Source organism: Lactuca sativa, chromosome 1 (assembly GCF_002870075.4).
Source record: "Lactuca sativa cultivar Salinas chromosome 1, Lsat_Salinas_v11, whole genome shotgun sequence".
NCBI classification, from domain to species: Eukaryota; Viridiplantae; Streptophyta; class Magnoliopsida; order Asterales; family Asteraceae; genus Lactuca; species Lactuca sativa.
In genome coordinates this window covers 2,297,281-2,313,940 of record NC_056623.2, presented here as the reverse complement: position 1 = coordinate 2,313,940, position 16,660 = coordinate 2,297,281, and the positions used below count along the sequence as shown (strand labels likewise).

The window sequence follows — 16,660 nt, the reverse complement described above, 5'->3', positions numbered from 1 at the left end:
GTGATGAAAATCACTAACTTTTTGATACATATGACTCACCGTTTATATTATCAAAATAAGATGAAAGAAAAGTTATAAAATGAATACACATTATGATGGTACATTATTATACTCAGAAAACAGATTGAAATGGTTGTTGCTAATACTAAATAATGATGAAGAGTTATTAAGAAACGAGGAATCCAATGGTCATTCACAGATTAGTATTTCATAACAAGTATGACATTATAATTAACATTTATAGTTTTATATATTTTAATTCAACCTTAAAGGATAAAATTCATAACAAATATGTTCATATCGTAATTAAATGAATTTATCCGAATGTCATCCACTAATTCTCAATCTTAATTTTTTTGGTAAAACTTGTCTTCTAACTACCTAATTAACATTTTTAATACTTCAATTTAACTAGATTTGAAATTTACATTAATTTATTTAATTTAATTATTTTTAGTTTAGTAATATTTCATTTTTTATATAAATTCGTTTAAGGGTCAAATTTGTACCCCTAAATATATGGGTGCTACAAAACTACAATGTAATATTTAATGTATATTGTACTTATTGTAGTAGGACTTTTATTTGCATTTATATCGTATAACTTAGCTTATGGCTTAAGTATTGTTGTATTTAACCCAACATCAATTACAACAAAAATGAGTTTTAAGAAATATACCAAATTGCACACTTAACCTATAAAACTCTTGCTTGCATCACCTTGCCACATGCATGATCACAATGCCAATACCACGCCACCACTACCCTTAATTTTGAATGTATATATTGACTATATGTAATATACCATGATAGTCGACAGATAGAAGGACATTTCACACTTTCATAGAGACGATGTTGCAATGATTCCCAAACAAGTGACATGTTAATAACATTCATATAAGATTAGTTGATAAACGATATCTTAGCTATCGAATTACAAAATAATCTATTTGAGATCACTACACTATAGTCTAACTAGTTGGGTGGTTCCTTCATCGCAAAATACCTTAATAGAGTAAAAAGGGTTTGGGTTGCAATTCTAGCAAAATGAACGAATTTATCATTAATGATCAACCAAAACCATGACCAAGTGATAATAAACAATCAAAATTTGTTATCAATGTTGAGATCTTCAAGTTGCAAGTAGCAAGACAACTTAGAATTTGTTTCTTTTTTCCTATCATCTACATCAACCAACGTCCAGATAAATTATGTTAAAAATTTTGTGAAAAAAATTACAACGCACTTTGGGAAATTAAAGTAAAAAATTAATGAAATAACAATATATTAGCTTAAATGCAACGAACACACATTCCACATAAAAAATAAAAGAAGATAATATTGTAAAAAAGTTAGGATTTAATAGGGAAAACCTCATTTTTTATGACTTTCTTTGTTAAGTCATTATTTCTTATTTAAGTCAAGTGGAAACACACATATATAGCTTCACTAATTATGTCTTGTCATTGTTAAACCGACTAAGTAAAAATGGAAACATCTAAGAGTATCATTGGCATAGGCTTATAAATTTGTTACTGATACACACTCTTTCATATTACATTAGACAACTTAAATAAAGTATAATATATACTTGTTTGTTTTGATTCATACAAAATATATGCAAACAATAGTCATGAAGATCAATCCCACACATCATCTCAAGTTGGTATGTTAGGAACTCTCATCATGCAGTTTATCCATTGATAAATTTGTAGATTGATCATCTGTTTTTATCTCTCTATCTATATGTGAATCCAAGTGTTGCAATTGACTTTCTTTGTGTCTCATAGATGATTGGATATCCAAATCATCTTGTGAGTCTTTTCGGGTGTGCCTTTGAGATTGGCTTTTATTCTTATCTTTGTTCATGATCTGCAACTCATCTGCTAGTTGGTTGCTTCTTTCTTTCAAGAAATTAATACCATTTGTAATCTTTGACATTGCTGAATTTGTACCGGTAGTCTGCCAAGGACCATAGTATTATAACATTGACTATAGAAAACCATTGAGAAAGAAAAATATGCAAATATACATACCTCATTCTTTGAGTTCATTCGTTTAGGCTTGGTTGTCGAAGACTTTTTCATTTCTTTTGTTGAATCAGAGTGTTGACTAGGAGGTAATCTTGAAGAAAAGGAGTAGAAGTGTTGTTTGTCACTGTTATCTTTGCTAAAGTATGTATGTTGCTACAAACAAACATAAAAATATGAATTGTAAGTGTATTATAGAGGAAAATTAAGTAAGATAAAATGCTTGTAAAGGGAGTTTGTATGTACCTTGCAATTGTTTGTTGGATCAAGTTGCTTATGTGGAGGTAATTTTGCAGAATAAGACTGAAATTGATGCTTGTTATCCTGTCCGAATAAAAAAAAACTTATCTCTAGGGATCAAATAAGCTTAATGTCATAAAGTATTCTTAATGAAGTTTTATATCAATGTAAGATGCGTGAATTTCTTTAAAAATAAAAGATATTCGTAATAATATTTTTGATGTACATTTAATGATTCCAATAAGCCATCATCAATAATAAAAAATATAAATACAAAACTATATATATATATATATATATATATATATATATATATATATATATATATATATATATCAAGAAACATCAATATGCTACCTTACTCTCATGAGAAGTAGTTGTTGCTTCATGAGAATCTTTTCTGTATCAAACAAAGTGAATATAAAGAGTAAATAGTTATAAGAATTTAATACTGATAAAGTGAGAATTGTTTGAACAAAACAACTTACAGTTTTTCTGGTTTTGAGTACTGGTCTTCAAGATTGCTAACTTTTTTATGTAAGCTTGTGACATCACTTTCTACCTAGAAAAATCATTTGAATCGGTGTGTAATAATATAATGAATATTCAAATCTCATAAACAATAAAGTATAAGATTAGAAAACCTTTTCATGTGAAAATAAGGCTTGTTGAGATATCTTAATTCCAGTCTCAAGTTTTTTCCTCAACTCTAACTCCTTTCGCACTTGTTCTTCTAATCTTGCCACCTGTACACATGTAATTTAAAATACCAATGTGTGCCAAACAAATATTTTATTAGAGAATAATGTCATATAACTTATATATATATATATATATATATATATATATATATATATATGCATAGGTACAATCAATATCTTGTACATACATCTTGCTCGAGTTGCAGACGATGCACCTCAAAAGCTCTCTTTTTGTTTAACAAGTCATCTTTTAAAACTGAGTTTCCTTTCGCCTGTGAAATTACATATTATTTTTTTGTAATTAGCATTCCATTATATTTTATAAAAATGGTTAAAATCTATCGAGAATGTAAAAAATGCAAAGTTACCACCTCCGCTTCAACTTCTGGTTTAAGTTCTCCTTTAGTGGCCTCAAGCCTTTCAACTTGAGCACTAGCAAACGAAATATCCATGAAGTATTGTTAGATCTTAATAATTTATATGATTATAATTTATAAATCACTTACTCTTTATTGATATTTGATGCCTTTTTGTTTACCTATAATTAAACAAACCATAATTAGTAGCCAAAAAGGCAACACATATTGTAACTAAAATATAAATTTTACATGTGTGTGACCTACATAACATATTGATACATACACTTGTTCGGCGAGAAGTCATGCGTTGCATGTTTGGAGGTCCATCTGTAGTAGTTGAAGATCGATGAATATTATCACTTGAATTTATATCTGTACTTGCGTGCACATTGTCATTTTCAGAATGCTCAACTGATTTTTTTGTTGACTGGTTAATACTTGATGTTACTTTTTTTTCGGTATCAAGATCATTAGTTACTTTGTGGGAGATGGAATGTGAAACATGACCAAGTCCCTGCATTTTCTAAATTTATTTTATGAGTCTACCATAAAACTTGTACAACCATTGAATAACAAAATGACACGTGTAAGAATCCAACCTTGTTATGACTTTGAGGATTATCTCTATCATCACCACTCTGCCTCGATGTTGATGCATGTATAAAATCTTTATCTGTATTAGAACTCGCAGATGAATATTCACCATCATCCTCATCATCATCTTCATATATTTCATCTTCACTAAGCTCTTCACTCTCACTTCCAAGCTCTTCCGAATCAGAGTATAGATCACTTAACATGTCACCTTCCTATGAACACACATATTAACAAATATGAGTGTCAAATAAGTAAAACCAATAGGAATAATAAGAGCATATGTTGAGATTACCCCAAATATGTTATCGTATTCTTCTAGAAGGGTGATGATAATTGCTTGGGCATGGTTAGCAGCTGCAGCTGCTTGAAGAAGTTGAGCAGATCCATCACCACCACCCATACTAAATTGACCATCAAGGTTACATTCACCATCCAAAAGGGGACGAAGAAGTAGTGGTGCCATGCAAGCTGCAACTGCTGAAACACTCATTCTGTTCACTGTCTTGTTGTCAGCGACCGTTTCCATCATTATTAGAATTCTATAAAAACCAATGAACATGAGATATACAAAATGTATTAAAGTGGAAACTAATACACCATTCATAAAGGAAATGTTTTATCTGATACCTTTGTAATAAACGTCGATTTGGTTCGGGGAATGTGTCGCATATAGCTGTACGTATGGCATTAACTCTCGTGGCTCGATCGGTCCCTAACCATAATTTGTCATCACTATAAGATAAAATATAACAAAATGTAACATTATTTAAATTTAAATAAAACAATCACCAAAAAACCATTAACACTATTGTTTATAACTTGTTACACTAGAAAATGACATGATGAACTTACGATACGCATCTAGCAAAGCATTGCAACATGATGCTGGAACCGGGGATGATGGCAACTCCCGAAGAACATACTGAAACAAAAAGGCAATAAGAGGCCACAATTAAAATTCAACATAAGTACAATGAGGGAAAGGGAATAGCAATGTACCAAGAAAATAACTTGCATGACTTACCTTTATACAATCTCCTATAACATGTGCATCCTCATTTGCGGTAAACTCCACCTTCCCTATATGAAATCATAAACATTATCCAATATGTGGTTCTTTCAAACATATCATACTCCCTAAATTATAATTAGCAAAACCACTAACCACAATGGTGCTTCACATTGAAAAAGAAAGGTCGTATATTTCATATATTCGTAGTTATATACTCACCATGTTCATATTCTTGGATGCGACGCTCTACATCTTCTACGTCCGCAGCTTGCCTCAATATGCCTTCTACTTTTAATCCTTAGACATTCAAAGACAAACAACTCAATAAAAATGTAGCCAGAGCAATATGGATCATGTTAATATTGGAAAGTGTGTTGCTATAAAGTTAAGAGTCCTATATTAAATGAAAATTTCATCTTACCATGATCTTCAACATATCTAAGGGCCTTCTCCAAGAAAGATGGGGTTCCATCTATATCTTCCAATGCAAGTAAGATTGGACGACCAAGGACCAATGATGTTGTTAGCGGTTGGTCGTTTGCTATTGGAAGAAAATAAAAAAGCAAAATAGATTATATATTGCCATATGAATCGTTAATCACAAGATTACCCAAATCACAGTAAAATTTTTTGAATAAATTGTTTCTCGAAATATTATTCTTACATTGTTCTGAAGACCCGTTGACAATATCAATGTTCTCATTTTTCAATGTTCCATTGTGCCCCACTTTTGGGCTAGCACTTGGTGCATTTGCCAAAGCCTCCTCCAATGCATCCTTCCATTCATTTAAATCATCTATAGTTTCGGCCTACAACAATAAAATCCAATTAACGATTGTAATTAGAAACAAGCAGCCAACCACTGCCCATCAAGGGGAAAATGTCTTGATCAGACTAGTACATTTTCGATGGCAAAATGTGGCACATTGTGTTTTTCATTATCGTGCAACTCTTTAACATGCAAGTTGTAGCCATATAGAGCTTTATAACATTCTGAACAATTTCAGTTCCAAATTCAAGTTATTACATTCCCATTTAGGGAAAACAAAGTTAAATGGAAAATACTCTACAATAGAAAAAGTTTTATTCGGATCATTAAATAATTAAAACATGGATATTGGTTAGTATTGTATAAAAACAATGTGTTCTATTTATGTTAAATACACCTCATAAGTATTTTTTTTAATAACAAGCTTAATATTAAAAAATAAGATTATATGCAATATCAATACTAGTGAGCAGATTGTTAACACGAACACATAAGTATAATATACAATTTGTTGTTACATTTAAAGTAAGTATATGAAATAACACCTTAAGAGTAAAAGCTCTCCCATCACGACCATCTGGGAATAAAACCGTCAAGAGTTTCTTATCTACTTTAACAACAACACTAAAATTCAAAGAAAGATTTTTTGTAAGTCAAAAGAATCGAAAACAAGGTACAAATATGTAAAATGTAAAATATTAAATGAATTAAAGAAAGCAAACTAACCTTCCCGAACTGTTGATGTCTATGCCACCAAGGGTCAGATTAACCTCACATCCTCTTTGAGACGCAACATTCTGAACATGAAAAAATAAATTTGTTAATGGACCTTTAATATACACAAGGTGAAACAATGTCCATAGGGAAACTAAAATTATTATTTTCATACATACTTTACCTATGTGAAATATAAAACAAACAACTCCCCATAAACTTAAATATGCAACTTACTGGATCACTTCGAAAGAAAACTAATGAGGTTTGTGTCAAAACAAACCACCTTTTCTTCCAAGAGGTCCATCCAATCCCTACATAACAAGTGTAATTTAAGGATTTAAGAGAAAATACGGTGTACCGTCAAAATGATAAACAATTGGCAAATAAAAATGAATGTGCCATAATAGTGTTAGGGATCGGTACTAAGGTTATCCTTTTAATGAATAAATCATACTTACATTGTATTATAGATGCTAAATGATATACATTTCAAAATAAGCGTGTTCAACGAAAAATTTACTTTTATTATGATTTTCTTATATGGTAAATTATGCATATTTTGCTTTAATGTTTTAATAAGGAAATATGATAGCAAAAGTTGATCACACACAAACACACACTATATTCTTAGTTAATAACCAAACATAAGTTATATACATGATTATATCAATACGTAACAACCAAAATAAAATTAAATAACAAGTTTTTTTCTTCATATAATTCATTTTAATCAATCAGGTTTGTTACATCTATAGAGCGAGTTTCATGCCTATTCATATACACTGATCAAATATGTTCGTTTTGTTTACTTAAATTTGTACAAGAGAACACTTGTAATCACAAGCTTATGAAAATAACACACCTTTGGATGACAAAAATAATGGCCCACTTTTGTATACCTGCAAATTAATATTCATATATAAAAACAACGAAGAATGTGAAAAGTCCCAACCCATAAGAGAGAGAGAGAGAGAGAGAGAGAGAGAGAGATTCCATTATTCAATTTGTTGAGACAAAATCCAAAAAGATCATAGCCCATGTGAAGAAGCTAGTTTCAAGTGTCCATTTCTACAATAAAATGGCTTAATGAAAGATAATTTAATGCATTATACTCATAATTGTAGTATGTTCAAGATATTTAAGCATAACTTTGTAGCTTTTTGGTTAGTCTTGATATGAAAACAAAACTTTATAACATATTCTACAAATGGAAATTATCGGCGTTGAATAGACAAGAGGATCAATATAGATTATGAATTAAAAAACAATGACATAAGTAATAATGAATTAAAAAATTAGTTAAAGGAAAAAGGATAACCTTGTTTCCATTAAGAGAATGTTTGCTCTCAGACATTTGTGCATCCTCATGTGGAGATAATGTACCACCACCACCATATCCCTAAAACAAAACGAGAACACTCACTTACTCATGAAGAAATCCCATGAGAATCCAACAAAAGTTACCATCGATTACATATTCACATTGACCTCTACATACTTATATCAACATAGAGGTTGGATAACTGAATATATGTTTATACATGTATCTTTAGTGATCAACTCGGAGAATCAGATTCAGGTAAATATGTAGAAAATAATAATAATAATAATAATAATAATAATAATAATAATAAGTTAACTGCAACTCTCGAACCTGAGCGAGAGCATCAACGCTTGTTTTTGAATCTGAGTTGGTATTCACATCGATCTTGTTGTTACTGACAGCTGAGTTGTTATTCGTTTCAATGTTGTTATTGGTGATGACAGAGTTATTGTGTTTCAAATTAGCATTATTGTTTTTGGTGGTTGTAGTTGCAGAGTTGTTTGTTTTTGACTCAACCATATTGCTCTTCGAATCAGATGTATTGAATAAGGGATTAGGCATCATATGGTTCTCAATATCATTTGACTGAGATTAGCTTTCACTCATTCAAACAAATCAATAACCTGTATTCCTTATATCATAATTAGCAACACCGCATGAATGTTTAATGCAAAAAACATATATCGAAAATGAAATGAATACCACTTACAATTGTTGATGAAATTGAATCTTCTGCAAGGAAAATGGTAACATAATTTAAATGATGAAAAATGAAAGGAAGAAAAAAATGAATATAGAAAAAATGATGATTGTCTTATTTTATTTTATTTTTTAGGATCAGGGAGATTCATATGTAAATCCGATGGATTAATTATAATCACCAAATTCCAAGGACTATGGTTATTTAGAAATTACAAGTTTATAAAATTATAAAATACTACAAAATATTTAAAAGAACACAAAAGTAACCCAATGGAAGAAGAACGTTTTATGAAGGAAGAAATAATAATCAAAATAGCTAAATAGAATGTCAAAAAGATTGCTATATATTCCGCAAAGAAAACCATTAATATTTTATTATTGTTTAAAATAATCAAAATCGAAAATAGAAAAAGTTATACTTGGATATTTTAGTGAAATAGTTTGATGCATAAATAATATATCTGAAAATGACTTTAAAAAAATGGTGATATTATTTAAATAGATAGAAAGATTTGTAAGAATAAAATGTCTTAATAAAACAAAAATGACATACTTGCAACAAACATAAAACATGGTCCAAATCAGCAAAAAGTGGTATAGCTAGGGACCAAAACTGTAACTTACTCTAAATTAGTAAATTACACGAGAATATCTTTTACATTTGAATATCGGATCCCTAGCGAGTTCGGGTCGGGAATATAAGATGAGCTGATAATTCACGTCTCTCGATGCTAAAAAAATTCGTTTCTTACGTATTTTAACGTACTAATATTCTCAAGCCCTAAAATCTCGATCTGCAAATCTCTACAGATTCCACCAAGAACTCACTAGGAAACTCATCACGCCTCAAGATTTTCTTATATGTACCGAAATCGTCATTGTAAGCATCAATTTTGTGGAAAAAGTAGTGACTTCGATCTTTCTGAAGGCATCATTTGATAATTACTGTCTGAGAAGTTGTCTTGTAATTGAGAAATCTCTCTATGATTGTTGTGGAATTAGGATTTTATTGTTATTTTTCTGGATGCATCATCATTTTGTATAAATGCTTGTTAGACGGGATCTAGGGTTTCCCTCCCTGGTGTTCCTGGTTGTGGTTGTGGTTGTGCCAGTGATCGTGCTCATTATCCGTCGAAAATTGCGGCATTCGGTAGCGAGAAGTGAGGAGATTAAGAGGCTTGTGGTATCGGCTTCAGAGGAGTTAGCTAGGGCTGAGTTTGAAGCCCGAGAATCGTACTATTACACTGCGAACGCTACGCCCTCGGCTAGGGTTTCGGTTTTGACTCCCGCTTCGGTTCCGACTTACGTGTCGATTCCATTGGGTTCTCCGTTGAAATCGCAATACCAATGTGCTGTTTGCTTTTGTCCCACCACCACGCGTTGTGCCAAGTGCAAAGCTGTTCGTTACTGGTACGCTTAATTAATTCAAAGATCTTGAATATGAAATAAATCGTTCTTTTCTTTCAGTTCTGTTATTGTGCTTAATTCTAATGGAGAAAGACATAGGAAATTCTTAGGAAAGAACACTCGTTTTTTCTTCTTTTCCACTTTGCTTAAACGAGGGGACAAGTGGTTAGTTTTGTTTTGAATAGGAAAGGAAGGTTACTTTCTACGTTGGTGCTTAAACTAACTGAAAATGGTCCATCTGATAAGGGCATGGGGGTGTGATAACCTTTTAAACAATGTCACCAAAGAACATCCCCCTTTTGTAATTTAGACAGTAACGGACATGTTAAGAGTTAATTGATGCTATGCTCTGATGGCCCAGCCTGTGATGGAATTCATGCATATACCCATTCTTAATTCGTAGTCAATTCCTTGAATGAAAGATTGTTTGGACATTGAGAAGTACATATGACATATAAAATGGATGTTTTTAGTAACACTAAATAACTTATATGCAATTTAACATGCATCTTTAGCACAATTTGTGGGCACATCCGACTTCACATTAGCTCACATTTTCTAATATAGCAAACATTTATGCAGAATTTAGTGACGTAAAAAATCTTTTTGAAACTTAGGTTGGGTCTGAAGTATGTATTTGGCGCTTGGTAGACATTCTTATCCATCAAGGCTTTAACTATTTTTGCTGGTGTTTCATTTGAAAGTTCTTCTATTATCCTTCGAATACAAGATAATGTTTTTTTTTTTTTTTTTTTTTTTTTTTTTTTTTTTTTTTTTTGTTTTGTTTTGTTTAAAGGGAGCTGTGAATAGGATATTTTAGTAGCAGGGGTTTAGATTGTTGGATTTCAGGGAGACATAGGCTTACTTTTGTATTTCTCAACACTTATGGTAAATCTATGTATATATATTATATTTGATGGATCTTAGGAAACAATTTAGCCTTTATGGTGGGCAGGGCCGGTCCATTGGTTTTTGATGCCTAGGGCAAGGCTATAAAATAATGCCCTTTTAATAATACAAAATAAATGTATTATATATAAAACTCATCTTTAGAAATTTATAATCAAACAAAATCCATGACTACAAACAATAACATATATAAATCACAAAAAAAACATCTTCAACATATAATTGGATTTCAACAAATTTTACTTCTTCAAGGGTGACAATGCCTTTTGTTACAATGTTACACATTGCTTCGAAAACCATTTGTTCCACTTTGTTGTTTCTTGTACTTACTATAACAAAAAGTAAAGAAAAGTTAATAGATATGTCCATGTTATAAAATTAAAGAACAAAAATACAGACAAAAATATTTGTTTTTTCAGTATTAGGAAAAAATAAAGAACATTCTACTACAAACATGAAGCAGAAAACTACAATAAGATTTTTCCTAACTTACCCCTGCTATCTCAAAACCAAAAAAAAAAAAAAGAAGTCTGCCCCTGTTTCAAAAACCAAAAAAAAAACCATAGTTTGTGTTTTTTCCATTTTCCAGAAATTTTAAAAGTGATCTAGAAAATGAATCAAGGAATCATAAACAACAGATCCTTTAAAAAAACTGTCTCATAGCAACAAATAACATTGGAAAAATTATATACCTATGCCCCTGGCTGCTGCCTTGAGATATTCAAAATAATCATAACTCAAGAGTAAAGTATACCTCCTGAATCACATAAACAATCCATAAAAATCCAGAAAGAAACTCTAGAAATTAATAAGAGAAATCGGAATTGTGAACTCCTTATTTTGAACTCAAAAATTCAGCACATATTCAAACTCTTACATACCAAATCCTGAAGCAAACCACAAGAAATCAAAAATCAAACTTCTTGAAGCAAACTACTATAATCAAACAAATAAACATGAAATCAAAGATGCAAATTTCGAAAGTAATTGATACATTTTGAACAAATTGAAAATCAGAAATAAAAAAATAGAACACATAATTACATATTTAACTGATGGTGTTGAACAGATGAACTCCAGGTCTCCAACCTGAACAATTAAACTCCAATCGAATCAGAATAGTGATAAAAAAAGGAGAATTATAATAATCTTAGTTGGAACCCCAACTCATACAAATAGGCAAATCGTGAATAAGAAATAGGAGAAAAAGAAATAGAAAATAGAAATTAGATTTAGAAGTTAGAACCAATTGGTTTAGAGAAGAATTCGACTCCTCGATCTTCAACAAACTTCATATTTCTAGACGTTGTCGATTACACCTCCAGTGTCGATTCAACTGCAAGCTTGCGTCGTCTCATGGTTAGAGAACAAAAATCAAGAACCTAGGCTAAATATTTTGGGCCAAACTAACATATACATAATTACTTAACAGACTAAATGATGCCCCCTAAAAAATGCTGCCCTGGGCCTCAGCCCATCTCGCCCAGGTATTGGGCCGGGCCTGATGGTGGGAAATTTCCAAAATGATAATCTGAGATCATAATTCCCCCCTTCAATTTATCAAGCGAAGATGTGATGAGTATGAAGTTGACCTGTTTTGAAATGCTTCCATATGATAGACTTGTAATATCTTTATCAACTCCACCCTTTGAGATTGAGTATTTTGAACCTGGATTTCGGCAACTTCATGTTTCTGTCTGAACTTTTTTTTTAAATATATATATATATATATATATATATATATATATATATATATATATATATATATATATATATATATATAACTATTTCACTTTGGCAAAGGTGGAGTTGTATGCTTGTATAAATACCCTTGTGTTGCTCAAAACTTGGTGTGATTCACTGCAGACACTAAAGTACTTGGCAATTCAACATATCATTTATTGAGCCATATTATGAGCATTATGTTAACTTGTGGAATAAACTGGCATGTAGAGTCGTTATGGTTACATGATACATCAAATAAGGAGAAAGATTTGGTCTAGAATATTACAGGAACATGATTTAGAAGATGGAATCTGTATTTGCTACTAGTGTGTTATAAGTTATGACTGCTTCCAGAAACCTTGAGATGTGTAAATTGATATATAGTGAATAGTTTCTAGTGGTGGTTCAAAATTTTAGATATGGGTGTGATGGAGATTTCATGTATGAACTAAATTGGACATGTGAACAATAGTAGAGCACTGATTTAAAATATTACTTTTTTTTTTTTTTTCAAAAATTTCTTGAGTGGAAGTCTCATGTTATGCATGGCAATTTCAGCTCTGGGAAATGTCAAATAATTCATTGGAGACAAGGCCACAAACATGAGTGCCGTCCTTATGTTGCTGTGAGTCCAATCAATGATGAGGGAGGCAGCTCTTATAGGCAAGTGGATCATCAAGATCAAAGTGACACTTTTGATACTGAAGCTCAACAAACTTTTACATCGTCTGTGACTGGGAGATTCCCAGAAAATTCTGATAACAAGGATGATGATGAATCCCTTGCTCATCAGCAGGGTAGAAGTTCCACCCCTACTAAATTTTCTGCAGGTGTTACTGTTGACAACTTAGTGAAATCATTGCACCAGAGCCCTACCAGAGCCAGAAAGTCAACTGGTTCAGGGAAGAACAATCTTAAAAGATCCAATCCAAGTGATGAAGAAGATGTTCAGTCAAGTTCATCTTGTTGGACAAACAGCGAGTCTTTGTTTTCTGAGCCTTGTACAACCTCTTCTGGTTTCTGGGATACGACTGTTGATAACAAGAAATCTAGTATCAATGATCATGATGATTTTGCCTCAGCTGGCAGTTACACTGCTAATCAGCATAGCAATATCGTGAATGGATGTATTGCTGATAAAGTCATAATAGATGGTTTGGGAAATAACAAGTTCAATGATAGCAGTGATTCGTCAAAGGATGATACTTCCAAGTTCAGGGAATCTAAAAATTCTTCTTCCCATCGTGCTTCAGTGCTTAAAGATGATAGCTTATCTTGTTCGAATGATATTTCCAGTAACAAGAGTAGGATTTCCCACACATCCAAATCTAGGGAAATAAGTTCATCACCAAAAGCTCCGGACACCAGTAGTAGACATGCATCTCATGCTACAAAGCCTGTCAAGGTGGATGATGACACCGTTTCTTCACCCAAACTCACAGAAACTTGTCGTATTAGAAGCGGATCCAAGACATCAAAATCAAAAGCTGTTGACCAGGTCAAGCCCTCTAAGTCATTAGAGGGAGTAAGTGACAGATATGCTTTCAAGGTCTGACTTGGAACCTTTCTTGTTTTTTTTTTTTTTTTTTTTCTAATTTTCACTCTATGAGATTTATAAGGTGAGATAGTTTTGGTATAATTTTGATACAGGGCCTCTTCCCATACGAAATGTTTGTCAAGCTTTATGCTTCAAAAAAGATTGAATTGCAGCCTTGTGGCCTAAAAAATTGCGGAAACAGGTAGAGCTTCGCATTAACCTGTTATGTGATTGTAATTATTTTCTTTTTTAATTAAATAGTTTCTATATTGATGGCATGGCATGCATATTTTGCAGCTGTTATGCTAATGCGGTGCTCCAGTGCCTGATATACACTCCACCTCTGACTGCTTATTTTCTGGAAGGGCTTCATTCCAAAGCATGTATGTTGTCATGCATTAACAAGTTGTTTCTTTGAGCCGAGTAAACAAACTATTATTAAAAAAAAGTGTTTTGTTAGGTGATAAGAGAGGATGGTGCTTCACATGTGATGTTGAAGGCCTTGTTATGAAGGCAAAAGATGGGAACTCTCCGTTGTCTCCTATTCGCATGCTTACCCATATTGAAAACATTGGAAGCAATCTTGGGCATGGGAAAGAAGAAGATGCACATGAATTTCTAAGGTCAACTTTTACTGTTACAGTTTGATATGGAACAAGAACAATTTGTTTATTTATTTATGTTTGTGTGGTGTGGTTCATTAAACTAGTAGTGAATTTATAATTACAGGTATGTTATCGATGCTTTGCAAGCAGTTTGCATCAAGGAAGCTGCAGGAGGGAATGCCTTGAACTCTTTGGAAGAAGAAACAAGTCTGATTGGGCTTACCTTTGGGGGTTATCTACGGTCTAAGGTGATTTTTGACTTTCAGATATAAATTTGAAATAATTACGATACTCTTTGTATTTATTTTAGTTTTGGATTATATATATATAGATCATTTGCATCAAATGTGGAGGCAAATCGGAGATGCATGAAAGGATGATGGATCTGACAGTTGAAATAGAAGGTGATATAGGAACTTTGGAAGAGGCTTTGGATAAATTTACATGTACTGAGATTCTGGATGGTGAAAACAAGTACAAATGCAGCAGGTTGGTTGTGGTTCATTTATCTTTTCTTGATCACATCCTTTTCACTGTTATATAGTGTTTTAATTAATTTCCTCTTAAGGTGCAAATCCTATGAGAAAGCCAGAAAGAAACTGACGTTATTGGAGGCTCCTAATGTGCTTACTATTGCATTGAAGAGATTTCAGGTAATGTATATATATACATATTTTTTTTGACCAAAAGATATTTGTCCAAGTCTTGTTATGTCACTGAATTTGATTGTATTACAGTGTGGTAAATATGGGAAGCTAAACAAATCGGTTGAGTTCCCAGAGATTTTAGACATGGCTCCGTATGTTAGTGGGACAAGTGATAAGTCGCCAGTTTACAGGCTTTATGGGGTGGTGGTTCATGTAGATACAATGAATGACGCCTTTTCTGGTCATTATGTTTGCTATGTTAAGAATCATCACAACCGATGGTTCAAATTTAACGACACCATGGTATGGATTCGCCATCTATTTATTAATTTTTTTTTTCAAAAACACCAACTTTTGTTTCTTATGCTTTTATGAGTTATATCATGTCAATGTAGGTGAACGAGGTGGATCTTCAACATGTATTGACAAAAGGCGCATACATGCTCTTTTATGCAAGGTATTTTTATCTTTTTTATTTTATGTTATTAGTCAAGCAATTTCATTTTTTTTTGTTTTTTAGATGCTCCCCACGGGCCCCACGATCGATACGCAGCTCAATAATCCAGCATCAAGATCCACGGAAACACAAAACATTCGTTCACTCCACTGAACCTTGGGAGGCTTGCAATTACCAGCCGGCTTCTCAGCCTGGGCACCGGCAGCGGAGTCTGGAGGAGGAATCTTCCTCCTCCAGTGACAACTCGGGGTTCTTCTCGGAGTCATGTTCTTGCAGCACAGATAGCAGCACCCAAAGGGACTCCAGTGATCACATTCCGGGTGACTGGGAACATGATTACTGGAACAACAGCAGCTCCAACACCAACACCAACACCAACACCATCATGAACGTGACCTCGTCGGATTCCGACACCTCATCCACGTCTTCCTTCCCGTCCCCGTTGTACTCCAGGCTTTCTCACTTGTACACATCAAGGACAAACGAGGATGAATGTAGAAAGTTAGATTGTAGTTGTAATAGTTGTAGTAGGGTTAGGGTAACCAACTTGAACCTGGATAGATTAGGGTCCAAACCAGGTGCAAGTGTAACCTTTAGAAGATCGGCAACCAGGGGAATATTGGACTAAAAAAAAACCTTTTTAAAAAAAAAGAGGTTTTTGAGTGGAGAGGGAATAAGTGTATCTGTTATCTGTATCTCTCTGTATGTATGCTAATGGTAATGGTAGTAGTTTGTTAAAGTCGCTCTCCTCTCTTCCCCTTCCCCCTTATTAAATTATAATACAAGTGCCATCCACCATTTATTCCTTTAACTAGTATACAAAAGTGCCAAGTTTTCAACAAAATCTCTAAAACACAATTTTTTTTAGGTCGTAATGTTTGACAAAAATAAAATAAATTTATAAGTTAGTTTTCTCACAGAT

General features: G+C 32.6%; 2 protein-coding genes across 2 annotated transcripts; one reads left to right on the top strand and one right to left on the bottom strand.

Moving 5' to 3' along the window:
• Window positions 1–1,671: 1,671 nt before the first annotated feature.
• LOC111894715 (rho GTPase-activating protein REN1) lies at window positions 1,672–8,268 on the bottom strand. The gene is made up of 25 exons (XM_052769308.1): window positions 8,080–8,268; window positions 7,744–7,824; window positions 7,440–7,493; window positions 7,288–7,324; window positions 6,660–6,736; window positions 6,435–6,505; window positions 6,254–6,332; window positions 5,604–5,748; window positions 5,361–5,480; window positions 5,159–5,236; window positions 4,952–5,007; window positions 4,780–4,849; window positions 4,555–4,639; window positions 4,220–4,466; window positions 3,930–4,139; window positions 3,614–3,844; window positions 3,478–3,509; window positions 3,343–3,403; window positions 3,160–3,243; window positions 2,915–3,016; window positions 2,759–2,832; window positions 2,628–2,670; window positions 2,277–2,354; window positions 2,037–2,186; window positions 1,672–1,962 (listed from the first exon to the last, which is right to left on the bottom strand). Exons 1-25 carry the CDS (start codon window positions 8,266–8,268, stop codon window positions 1,672–1,674), a joined length of 2,745 nt encoding a protein of 914 aa, XP_052625268.1.
• Window positions 8,269–9,163: 895 nt separating this feature from the next.
• LOC111894756 (ubiquitin carboxyl-terminal hydrolase 16) lies at window positions 9,164–16,480 on the top strand. The gene is made up of 11 exons (XM_023890857.3): window positions 9,164–9,861; window positions 13,051–14,041; window positions 14,143–14,231; window positions 14,327–14,412; window positions 14,490–14,652; window positions 14,759–14,882; window positions 14,966–15,123; window positions 15,203–15,287; window positions 15,372–15,584; window positions 15,677–15,738; window positions 15,802–16,480. The coding sequence occupies exons 1-11, from the start codon at window positions 9,497–9,499 to the stop codon at window positions 16,364–16,366; spliced, it is 2,901 nt and encodes a 966-aa protein (XP_023746625.1). The 5' UTR covers window positions 9,164–9,496; the 3' UTR covers window positions 16,367–16,480.
• The last annotated feature ends 180 nt before the right edge of the window (window positions 16,481–16,660 follow it).

Bases quoted from the DNA above. Each gene is read 5' to 3' on its own strand.
- LOC111894756 (XM_023890857.3), top strand. From the start codon at position 9,497: ATGCTTGTTAGACGGGATCTAGGGTTTCCCTCCCTGGTGTTCCTGGTT. The intron at 14,042-14,142 runs GTCTGACTTGGA...ATTTTGATACAG, and splicing joins GTGACAGATATGCTTTCAAG to GGCCTCTTCCCATACGAAAT. The intron at 15,585-15,676 runs GTATGGATTCGC...ATGTCAATGTAG, and splicing joins TCAAATTTAACGACACCATG to GTGAACGAGGTGGATCTTCA.
- LOC111894715 (XM_052769308.1), bottom strand. From the start codon at position 8,268: ATGGTTGAGTCAAAAACAAACAACTCTGCAACTACAACCACCAAAAAC. The intron at 5,008-5,158 runs GTGAGTATATAA...GATTTCATATAG, and splicing joins CATCCAAGAATATGAACATG to GGAAGGTGGAGTTTACCGCA. The intron at 3,404-3,477 runs GTAAGTGATTTA...TTCGTTTGCTAG, and splicing joins GCATCAAATATCAATAAAGA to TGCTCAAGTTGAAAGGCTTG.